Genomic DNA, 11,875 nt, shown 5'->3' with positions numbered 1-11,875 from the left:
ACATTGAATTAAATTGAAGATGTGAATTTGAATGTTAAAGCTTTAGACTAATAACGCCAAACATGACAGTAAAATTAAAAAACAAATCATATAACTGACGCTTTGGCTTCCATTTTGAATAATGACCCTGTGGACTGAAATGTGCAGAGCATTTTTTTTGGAAGCTTGTCAGTATGTGCCTCACATGGCCACAAGATGGCGCCAGTTGCTAGTGAACGGCAGCTAATTTAACTCCTAAACACAGTCACATGAAAACCACTCAATTTCAAAATGGGACATAATATGAATAGACACCATTATGGATCGATAACATTTCACAATACTAACGCGCAGCTACGCATCAGCACCACTGCTGTTATCTATTTGGCGCAGGAGTTCTGATTGGCTGATTAGAGTAATTGGTCACCATGACAATAAATTGACCGTCTCTGTTTAAACAGTTTGTGAATCAAGTGGCACTTTCTGCTCCGCCTCACCACCACAGACACCACAGACACCACAGACAGCTTCCAGGAACCAGCTGACGCCCTCCAGTCAGATCAGCCCCTTCCCAGCGCAGACCACCACCACCACCACCACCACCACCACAGTCACCTCCCTCCCACCCCCCCTCCTACTACTCCACACACCAGCGCTCCACCCAGTCAGTCACCTCGTGTGCGACCGGCCGGCAGCAGCAGCAGCAGCGAGCACTTCACAAACCAAGAGCCCGGACCTCAGCGGCACAGAGCTCCTTCCCTACCCGGGGTTTGTCCTTTGGATCTGGGCGAAGAGAAGAGAGGAGCACCAGGGGGAGGAGAATGGGACACCGGTGCCTGGAGTCCGCTCGGCGCATGTGAGAGCTCCTCCGACCCGCGTCCAGGTTCCTTGTCTCCCGGCTTCCGAGTCACGTTTCCCCCGCTGACACAACACAATGGGCTGCTGCAGCGGGCGATGCACCCTCATCTTTATCTGCACTTTACAGTTGGTGAGTTGACTCAAGTTCTATCAATGAGAAAAGAAACAATAATGTTGCCATGATATTCATTTTAACAATGACATGTGGATGTGGATTGGACACCAGAATCTGTGTCGCGTTCTCCTGGAGTGATGGAAACTCATTAGTTCCACAACTAACAGATGCTCACAATCCATGTTTTCCTATTTTCCAGCACATTTCATTCACTCTGACATTTGCTGATTTCGTGTTTGAGCAGAAATCACAACAAGTTGTTCCGTGACAGCAGATGTTGTTTTATTTCTCTGTCTGATCCGCGAGGAACTAAGTTGTTGTGACAGAAAACATATGGTGAGTCGGAGTCAGCTCAGCACTCACATAGCTGCGGGTTAGTGCCTCCACATTGATGGACAGTTTGGGGGTGAATATGCTGTGTGATGATCGGGCTTCAGCAGATCTATGGATTTTCTATGGATCCAGAGGAATCACCTGGAGACAGCATCAAATGGATCTGAATGAGGCATAGGTTCAAAGCCAGGGTCTGCATTCTAGATTCATATCCAGAATCATGTTGGAAAGTGTCTATTCTAAGACATCAGGCTCCGATCTTAACATTATAAGGTTCATTCAGAATAAAAACAGTGGCTGCAGCAAAAAAAAGCAGTGACTTTCTAACCCAGTATGTTATTCTCTTGTATAACTAAGTGATGCAAAAACTCTGTATCTTGAACTTTTTGACCTGTATGATGCCAACACCCCCCCATCATTACTAAACTCAGGTCAGCCAAGCTGGGATTGCACCACAAAAGCAAAATGTATACCTATGTATGAATGCTGAGATCCAGAGGAATCACCAGGAGACAGCATCAAATGGTTCTGAATGAGGCAAAGGTTGAAAGCCAGTGTTTGCATTCTAGATAAATATCCAGATTCATGTTGGAAAGCGTCTATTCTAAGACATCAGGCTCTGATCTACACGTTTTAAGGTGTTTATTCAGAATAAAAACCAAGGCTGCAGTGACTTTTACCTCGTTGGAGCGTTTCAATTTCCGATCAGTGAAGTGTGGACTGTGACATTTTCACTGGTGGTAACCGAGCAGCCTCAGATGATGCCTCCCGTCGACTCACGGGCCGGCTTTGCCTTCGGAGTGGAGTTCACTTGACAGAGTGTGACGATGTTATTTATGACGGTATTAAAACTGAGCCTGCTCGCACCATAAGCCCCCGAGTAAATGCCACTTTTAACAGCTAAGGGAGCAGTAAAAAATCTCTCCCCCTTCAGACAATGAGTCAAATGGTGAAGTTTTGATGTATTGTTACATGGGTGAGCGAATCCAAAAACAAAAACAAACTGAAAAAGGAAAAAACATGTGATGGCAGCTGGTATCAGCCACGACTGTCTTGTAAAGTCAAAACACCTCTGAATTCATTAGGTTGTGTTTGGTTTGTTGCTGCTGTTACATACAAACTACTCTTAGAAATAAAAGATGCTGTTGATCTAGATTTGAGTCTTTGGCCTGAGGTGAAATCGTTTTTTTAGAGGAATGGGATTAGGAAAAGTCTCTGTGGCAGTTCTTTCTTCTTTCGGTCATTCCTGTGAATCTTTGCTGCCTCCGGCCCGAGTTCCCTGCTGCTCCTTCCTCACTTCATCTTCAAAATGAATAGAGAGCCGGTGTGTATCGCTGTGCAACACTTGTGCGTCTGTCAAGTTTCAGCATCCCAGGAGAGGAAACCCGGAGGTCAATATGGGTTAGGACAATGTGGTTTTGCTTCCTGATTGAAATTGACTTGTTCCCTAATGACAAAGACACACACACACACACACACACACACACACAAACGGAGGGGTATGAACCCACCTTGAGGGACACACCTGCTTTTCCCCTTCCAGACTCTCTTTTTGCCTCATTAGGGAGAAAGAGGGTCGACCATTTGTAAAGAGGTTCATAAAGCTGTCACCGGGTTCCCTAAAAAGTCCCTGAAGACTCCTGGAAACAGCCTTGTTTTCCCCTGGCACTATTTCTGGATGACCTGACACTTCCTGTCTGCGGAAACACACAGACACACACACACACACACACACACACAAGCATGCATGTTCACACCTGCACACTTCTGGGTTAAACCTGCAAAGAGGGGTTACATTAAACCCTGCAAGACCCTCGAAAGGTCATCAGGTTGCAGCCGTTTGTTTATGTGCATGTTTGTGTATAATTGTGTCCACATTAATATACATGTGCGTGCGTGCCTGTGTGTGTGTGTGTGTGTGGAGCAGCACGGTCCAAGGGCCCCTCCTCTCTCCCCTGGCGGAAACCTATGCATTGAAAATGAGCCGGCTTATTGCCAGTCCATTACAGGGGTAAAACTACCATTAACAAAACAAGGTACTCTGCTCCTCAGATGTAAAAATAGCCCCAGTGAACCGCTGCGTGTGCTAATCAGCCCGGCAGAGTGCTTTGATCAAACCTCTTCTGGCATCTCGGCCATCCCCTAATTGAATTGTGGTGCGCTTGCTTCATCAACAGGCCGAGCGGGGAGACTCCTCTCTGTGGGACAGAAGGCAACAGATAATGAGCCGGTATTGATTGAATCGCCTCAGTTGCCTCTTCCCTCTGCGGCCTAACTGTTCCAGACAGAAGAGCTGGATGGTTGTCAGGAAAAAAAAGCCGGTGAGCCCCAGAGAGCGGCGAGCGCTGGCAGGGAGCCCCGACTGTCTAATGATTTGTTTGTACTCGGGGACACAAGCGAGCCGGCTCCCTCTCGATGAGTGGGTTGTTGGAGGTGTCGACCTCACGCTGACCCCGGCGTGGATGCGTTCCAATCGGTCAGATCCGGGACCCGGTCCAGACATATTGTGATTGTCATTGAGCGGCCACGAGGAGGGACGTGGGCCTTCAATGGAGCGGGTGGTTAATGCGGCTCCGTGGACAGAAGGTGATTGATGCACGAGGCCTCTTCGTGGGTCACGGTGGTTTATCAGGAAAGGGCAGACGGTCACACGCACACTCACATTATCACACTGAACAAGGGTAATGAGCTCAGAGCTGAACGTTGACCCGGAAAATGTCTGGCTCTGTAACTGGCAGCGGCAGCGACCTCACACCGAGACACAGACACTGTCTCATGGACCCGGCTCCTCACACGAGGACACACCCACAGACGCAGCTGCACATTCTGCGACTTATAGATTAGTAAGTATAGTGGTGGGTACAGATTATAGCCCTTGGGTGGAAGTTCAGCTCTGTTGGCCTCTGACGAGATGAGAGAACAGAAGGAATGAGCTGGAAGAACAGGAAGTTAGAGGTGTCCGTGCTGTCGCAGCCAATGACTTGATTTGTGCCAACGTGGGATGAAGGGCTGTCAATTTGGTGACCGCTGGTACAGACAGAAGATGAGATCTGAAAGTTCCACCTTCATCAGAGGGTGATTATCCCGACGTACCCCCCAGCACAGTGTGGATGTACACGTGTAATATCTTCCATCAGCCGGCCCACTTTTCCTCTACTCTTTTGATGACATAGCTAGAGAATATACTAACTTTGTAGCGCATGCTTCAGAGAAGAAGATCGGGTTCAACCAAAGTGCTTCCAAGAAAGTTTGAGCAGATAGTCAGAGCGCCTCATCCTGGAGGCACGACATTATCCCTTGGCAGGCATCACGTCATCTCCCACAAGTTACAAAGGATTTGGGCTGTTTTTCTCCACAGCACCATTAGTATTTGCTGTACAGAGGCACTAACATTGAAATATGCAACATCCTGCCGCTCCAACCGCAACATACTACATGTGCAAGTGTGGTGACACACATGTGAAAGCTGTTTTCAAACCGGAACTCCGGATGATATCTGCACAATATGGTCCAGGCATTTTCTGGACGCAGGAGGAGATTGTTTGGGTCAGACATCAACTGGAAAATGTCCGGACTACCAGAAACCCCCAGAATTGATTTCCTGGAAAAGAAAATCGCAGTTTTATCTGAGTGAAAGGAATAAACTATAAAGACGTGGTATTGGATCAGTACGTAGATTCGCGTGTGATTTACCGACGCCTGACATGGTGTTTTCAGATGTATTGGATGCATTTCTGATGCTGGTATTTGTATTGGAACATCTCTTCTTGCAGGGATGCTGTGAAAATGGGAGGTGGAGCACACGTCTGGTGAGAACTGCCTACCTGCTCTGGGTCGAGCATGAAAATGTCCAACTGACCCATCCAGATAATTTCAGGAGATTATCCGGAGTTCGGTGCATGTCTGAAAGCAGCTCTTCACCTCGGCGCACACACACGAGGTCCTGGCCCACAGCTTTGATATTAATGCATCGTATAGCTGTAATTAAGAGTCATTACCGCCGCTGAGGCAAATTGCATGGTAATAAAACATTGTACGCTGTCAGACATGGGTGTGTGAGTTACTGCTAAAGTATAATCCTGTCCTGTCTCGCCCGTTCCAGAGGTGATGCATCAAATGCTGGTAACTAACATGAAATCTGTTTCCTGGCACGAGCTGGAAGGTTTAAATTTCGCCGGCTACACAGATGCTACAGACATGTGTTTATTTACAGCTTATGTGGGTTCTTTGTTCAGTGTATGTGTCTGACTTCTTTATCGTGTCTGTGTGAGTAAGGAGTCGAGTACGATTACACTGTATTTCCCTGTCACCGGTGGAAGCGAGAGGCCGGGGCTGAATAGAGTGGATGGTCACAGCTCTTTTATCTCTGTTCCTTTCCGTTTCGTCTTCGTCTCTCTGAGCCTGCTATTAAGTTTTTCATAGAGCCTCTCTGGACTGTGATTCATATCGTTGGGAGCAGAAACACATTTTTCCCCCTACTATGTGCTTTGGCTCGTACAGATGGTGGCAGAGTAAGATAGCATCCCTATTTGAATTATCCATGCAGAAACAAAATGTGTGTGTCTCCCCAGGAACTAGGTGTATTCACCAAATCCCAGCAGATGCCAACACTGATGTTGTTGTTGCGTTTCTGACTTGAGAATGAAGATTTAAATGGAGCTGTACCAGGGCTCAGGGCTTTTACTATCACTGTTAACACACAGGTTATACACAGGGATGTGGGCTGGGGTCTATAGCTCAAACTACCACATGAACATATCTGATGAAATATAAATTCAAGAGCAACCAAAACAACAAAAGCAGTGACTTTCTAAACTAGTATTTTCTTCTCTTGTATAACTAAGTGATGCAAAAGCTCTGTATCTTGGACTTTTTTACCGATATGATGCCAACACCCCCCATCATTACTAAACTTAGGTCAGCCAAGCTGGGATTGCACCACCAAAGCCTTAGTCTTGCATTGCCAAACGCATCTCTGTAGCCCTGTGTCAGTATTTGAGAATGGTCTTCCCAGCATTATCATTCTGAAATAGGGGGAAAAATCTCAACTCACAAACTCACAATCACAATTGAGCAACACTTAACTGACAGGGAACTTGTTTTTGTGGAACAGTTTCCCGTAGGAACACAGTGGATGAAATGGGTAAATTTCCCACAAAGAAAAGGCCACAAACAGGAACATGTCGACTGTGTGATTTCACAATCCAAATATTTGTCTTCATGCAATTTTCAGTGTGTAAGTTGCTTGCTCGGAGGTTGCTCTCATTGTTTCCTGTGGCTAAGAGGATTTTGGAAATGGTTACAGACCAGCAGCAGATAGAGAGGAGAATGCTGTGTGAACCATACGCCCAGAAGCAGGGTTATACCCACAGTCTCCATCCGGTGAGTCAGACAAACAAAAGTCTACTCTTACTGCGGTAGAGACAAATTAATCACAATTCAAGTCCAAGTAAGGATTGAATGGACAACAAAGCAATGATATTTGTGCTGAATTGATACTAGGCCTCTTGTGTCCTTGTTTGGAAGACACATATTTTACTCCAGGGTCACAAGGCACTTTATTCACAGTCTGCACCCCCATGTTAGTAACCCTGATAAACCTGAAATGGTTCAGCGGCTTAGAACATGCGAGGACACGATCACTGACAGAAGTGATGCAAGTCATTAGGACTTGGTTAGATTCGTTCATTACAAGTTGCTGTTCACGCAATTAAAACTACATGACCACTGATTAAAAGCTGTTGCGTTAATGGTAGAAATCATTAGACCACTGATTTGTCTGCAGGACTCGGCTCTTTAGGGCAACACACAAAATCCACTACTTTCAAGAAAAATGAATGTTTAAGTTCCCTGTGCCTTTTATAAAAGGGTTTGTGTGTTCGTTTTGCAGTTAGGTGTTTAAATATAATTTTAACACTTTACATATTGGCCAATTTAGTGTACTAATCTGAAATCAGTTCATTAAAATTGATGAAGAAGGAATGATTTGACGGATTCATTGCCTCCTTTGAATACGGTTTCCAAAGTTTGCTTTGTGAACTTCCTTGTGCTCTTATGTGTGATGGGTCTTTAAATGCTTCATGAGATCACTGGTGTTTATAATTGGCAACACTAGTGCCCCCCCCCCCCCCCCCCCCCCCTCAAAACTGGAGTCTTTAGTTGCCTTTGCCAATTTACTCTTGGGAGTATCCTACGTGAAATATTGCCAAATTGCTGACATTTAATCTTCCTCTGTCTAACGCTACACTACCAGAAACCATGAGCATTGATTTCCTGGAAAAGAAAATCGCAGAAAATTGCAGTGAAAGGAATAATCTTTAAAGACGTGGTTTTGGATCATTTTGTAGATTTGCGTGTGATTAGCCGCTGCCTGACATGGTATTTTCAGATGTATTGGATGCATTTCTGATGCTGGGTTTTGTATTGGACCATCTCTTCTTGCAGGGATGCTGTGACAATGGGAGGTGGAGCCCAGAGGGTTCTAACAGTATGTGATCATCGGCTGAAGAGGCTGCAGTAATTCATGTGATTTCAGGAATGAAGGTTTAACCCGGTCCCATGTTGTCTCTGTTTGATTCTTCTCCATTTTCCTTTTGAAGGTCATGCAGGTTGCCACAATTAGGTGTAGTGTGTGTATGTATGTGTGTGTGTGTATGTGTGTGAGTGCTGTGCTTGTGCTGTCAGATGGACCCCCCGCTGGTCCAAGCTGATTGTGGTCTCAACCTAGACTGTGTTGATTGCTATGCTTGAACGGCCCCTTATCCACAGAAGAGTGGACCCTGTCTGGCCTTCGCTGCAAGAGCCAGCGCCATCAGCGTGAAGACGAGTGAACAACAGGCTGCAACAACGTGTGTGTGTGCGTGTGTGCATGCGTGCGTGAGTGAGTGCGTGTGTGTGTGTGTGTTGTAGGTCACGAGGCAAGGTGACTGTTTAATACATTCCCACTCCAAGCTAAGAGTTTTGGAGTCCCCACCCCCCCGCCTCTCCACTCCCCAGTGTGTCATCATCTCACCTGAGAGCCAGATGCATCCTGGGTACACGGGGATGAGAAGCACAGCTTGAATGTGCGATGAGTGCTCATGCTCCGCCCACAGTGTGTGTTTCCTCTGTGGAAACACAACAAACCTTTGTGTCGTCTCCAAATCCCATTTCTTTCTTTGGAACGGGGGAAATCCTCTCCTCCATTTTCTCCCCCAGCTGGGATCTCAGGTTGAAATATGTTTGAATTATTGATCACGAACCGATTTATCGGCGAGACCAGAGCCACTGGAGATTTGGGTGGGGGGGGGGATGCAAATCAAAAGGTGGAGAGAAATAGACATAGACATAGAAATAGAGTAACAGGGGGGAGGGGATGGGCGGAGGGTTCGACCTCTCACTCCGGGCCAATTATGAGCATGACCCTAGAGACCTGAGATCCCCCCCCCCCTTCCTCTCTTTCGTCTTCTTTCCATCTCCCTCCCTCTTTCTGGTGCCCCGTTACCAGGGAAACCTTTTGCGTATACTATAAGATGCTGAAGAGCCTGCAGGGAATAAAAACCAACCTGTCACAAAGGAACACAGAAAAGTATGATGCAAATCTGAGTTAGCGTGCTGAGGGTGTGTGTGTGGGGTCAGGGGGGGGGGGGGGGCTGGTAGAGGACCCCGGGGTTGGGCTGCAACAGAACCCGGGGCTCAGCAAACATCTCGCTCTCAGGACAACTGTCACTCTAAAGATAGCTCCACTCACATACGTAGCCTTTAACCTCACCACAGGAAGGACCCGCCCAAAATGCAACGCGACAATCTGTCCCATGCAGCCGGGTGGAGTTTGACTCGAGTCCAGATTCATTTGGAATCAGTTTATTTTCAAGGTTTATCTCTTGTTAAGCAGAGATGAGAACAGCCGGGTTTTGTGCTAATTGAGCAGAGGGGACGACCTTGCTGTTGTTTCCTGACCTTCCCCCTGGAGTTCGCTGTGTGCATGTTGGTTCATAATGCTACGTGCGCTCTTGGAAAAATCATCCCCTCTTTTCCCCCCGGTGGCCCTTTTTACTGCTATTCTCCATTTTAATGTCTTCAATTTAACAGACCATTAATTATGTGGTTATAGCAGAAAACCTTGGGCTGGCAGAATTGAGTGTGTGTGCATGCAGCCATGCTCCGGCCTGTGTGTGTGTGTGTGTCTGTCTATGTGTGTGTCTGTCTGTGTGTGTGTGTGTGTTCCGCATCAGTGACACTGCAATATTAAGCCGTAATGGAGATAAAACTAGAACTATTTGCAAGCCCATTTCTCTCTTTCCATTCCATCGTTTTCCAGCGCTGTCATTTATTATAGTGTGGCATCGAATAAATTGCTTTGGGAGCACCACAGCTGAAAGGACTATCTTGACAGATCTGTGGAATGACTGCAAAGCGAATTCATCTCACTAAAATCCTCCCCACGGTTTTTGGGCATTTAGTCCTTGTTTTACAAGAGGCTGACGACCTCACGGATGTTTTTGCTCTAATTGCCTCCACCAAGGAGGATAAGTTTTCACCCCTGTCGGTTGTTTGTTGGTGGTTTTTTATATATATTTTTTTTATATGGGTCTCGGAAGAAGCAATTAGATTCTGGTGAGGATACAAATCAGCGGATTTAGGATTTTTTTCCTTATCACTTTAGATTTTTCAACATTTTCAGTTTTCCTGGATTTTGATTGGAAAAAAACAGGCATAGTTAGGGAAATTATATCTGTGAGTATATGAAACTAGTGCAGCGTGATTCCATTTAAGGGGACTTCTCGGCCTTGGGATGAACAAAGTATAACTTTCTTCACTGGTGCTGGAAAGATAAAGAGTGATGGTATTATGATGAAAAGAAAATGATTATGGAAAACACAGCCGGAAGGTGTAAACTGCTGACAGCTGTTTCTTGACTGTGTACTCATGAAGAGAATTTCCTATCGTAGCTAAATCGCTTGTTAATTGGGTTGAAACCCAAACAGCTTTCTGTTCTATCTGGGACACGGTGGGACGGAAGTGGAGAGAGGATTTAAGCTTCACCACTTGTGTGTGGATAGAGATTTTCAGGCATTGAACATGAAGTTGTTTGACTTTGCATATGACGAATGCAAAATACGATATGGAGATTTGTATACAAGAATTCCAATCTCTTGAATCTCGTTTTCTCTCTGTACCTGCCAAGTTTGTCAGAATCTTCTATGTGCATGACTTCTCTCTTTCTTCCTGACATATATATATATATATATATATATATATATATATATATATATATATATATATAGTATTCTAATATTGCCTCTATCGCAAGTTTTCAACATCATCAACACGGCCACTAATACATTTTCGTTGTCTTTCTCTGTCCTCACTCTGACATTTTCTGGACACTTTACCAGGAGGCAGGCAGGACACATTCCCAGAAAATGTCTGTAACAACTAACTGGGACATTTGCATTCTCACATACATTCCCTATGGAAAGTTTCAGGGAGATTTCCATGATGAAATCAGCTCGTGTGTGTTCCTTTGTATCTCTGTCCCTGAACGTTTGTTAATGTTAACCTGATTTTCTTTAGAATGATTCAGTCTGTTGCATCTCTCGTTTTCTATGTGACGCCCATGCAACATGGAACAAGGAGACAAAACTGCACAAGTGACATTCATCTCTTTGGGTTGAGGCTGGAATCATAGCACCCGCTGCTGCTGCTGCTGCATCCATCCTCAAGTACATGCAGTAAAGACCAAAAAGCTTCTAATAATCCAAACATTGCTGCCACCAGATACACTTTAAAGAAGTGTTGAGGCTGAGGGAGAGGAGGAGGAAGAGAGATAAAGGGAAGGAGAGGGAGGGAGCAGAATAAGCGTCTTACCAGAGATACCAGCCGTGTGAGGAAGGATGTTTGCTGTCGCAGTGAACAAATTTGGGTCATATCGCGGTGAACCTTGCTTCACCATCAAGTAAGGCTGCTTGACTTATGTGCTTAAATCCTCTAAATGCTGCTTGGCCACTTTTATGCAGACTGCTGTTGTTACTGTGAGAATGAAAGCAGACAGCAGACACTGGCAGATGTGGGATAACTGTGAAAAGGTTTTTACATCTCCTGTCTGAGGCTTCTCTGCGGAGCTGAAGCTGGAGCAGCCGATCCGAAGAGAGGTGTCTGTGCCTCTCGTCTGTAAACAGAAGCCTTTGGTCTTGTTCCAGGTGTAATGCTGGAGCCGCTGAGCACCAACATCTCCAGCTCACTCTCATTGGCTGCTGCACCTTCTGGAGGAGCCAATACTGTGTCAGTAAGCGTGCATAGCTGCAAAATGTGAGACAGTTGGGGACATGAGGGAGGCGGGTGATAAGGCAGCTGGCACAGAACAAGTGGAACATATGGATTGGTTTACCAGGAGCAGGAGTGGCCTATACGTTTTTTGTTTAAGGGAATGCATGTTAATGAATATGGAATGTATGCATTTCTCTGTGGACTGAGCATTTTGATACATTTTTAAAAAGATCTGCTAAAAATACATGAAAATCCGTACTTTCTATAATATGGGAGCTTTAAATGTTTTCGCTAAAGAATCCCTGTGGCTATATAAACCAAATGAAAAGGGATAGTTTATCG

The 11,875-nt window shown here is 45.6% G+C and overlaps 1 protein-coding gene across 1 annotated transcript in view; it reads left to right on the top strand.

Moving 5' to 3' along the window:
* The first annotated feature begins 913 nt into the window (after positions 1–913).
* Positions 914–11,875, top strand: part of nkain4 (sodium/potassium transporting ATPase interacting 4) — a 52,770-nt gene continuing 41,808 nt past the window's right edge. Inside the window, exon 1 of the mRNA XM_061075409.1 lies at positions 914–967. Within this exon, the coding sequence (XP_060931392.1) occupies positions 914–967 (54 nt within the window). The remainder of the gene's footprint in view (positions 968–11,875) is intronic.

This window comes from Limanda limanda, chromosome 7 (assembly GCF_963576545.1).
Source record: "Limanda limanda chromosome 7, fLimLim1.1, whole genome shotgun sequence".
Taxonomy (NCBI): Eukaryota; Metazoa; Chordata; class Actinopteri; order Pleuronectiformes; family Pleuronectidae; genus Limanda; species Limanda limanda.
The sequence above is the reverse complement of the archived record's forward strand: the minus strand, read 5'-3'. Positions and strand labels throughout refer to the sequence as shown.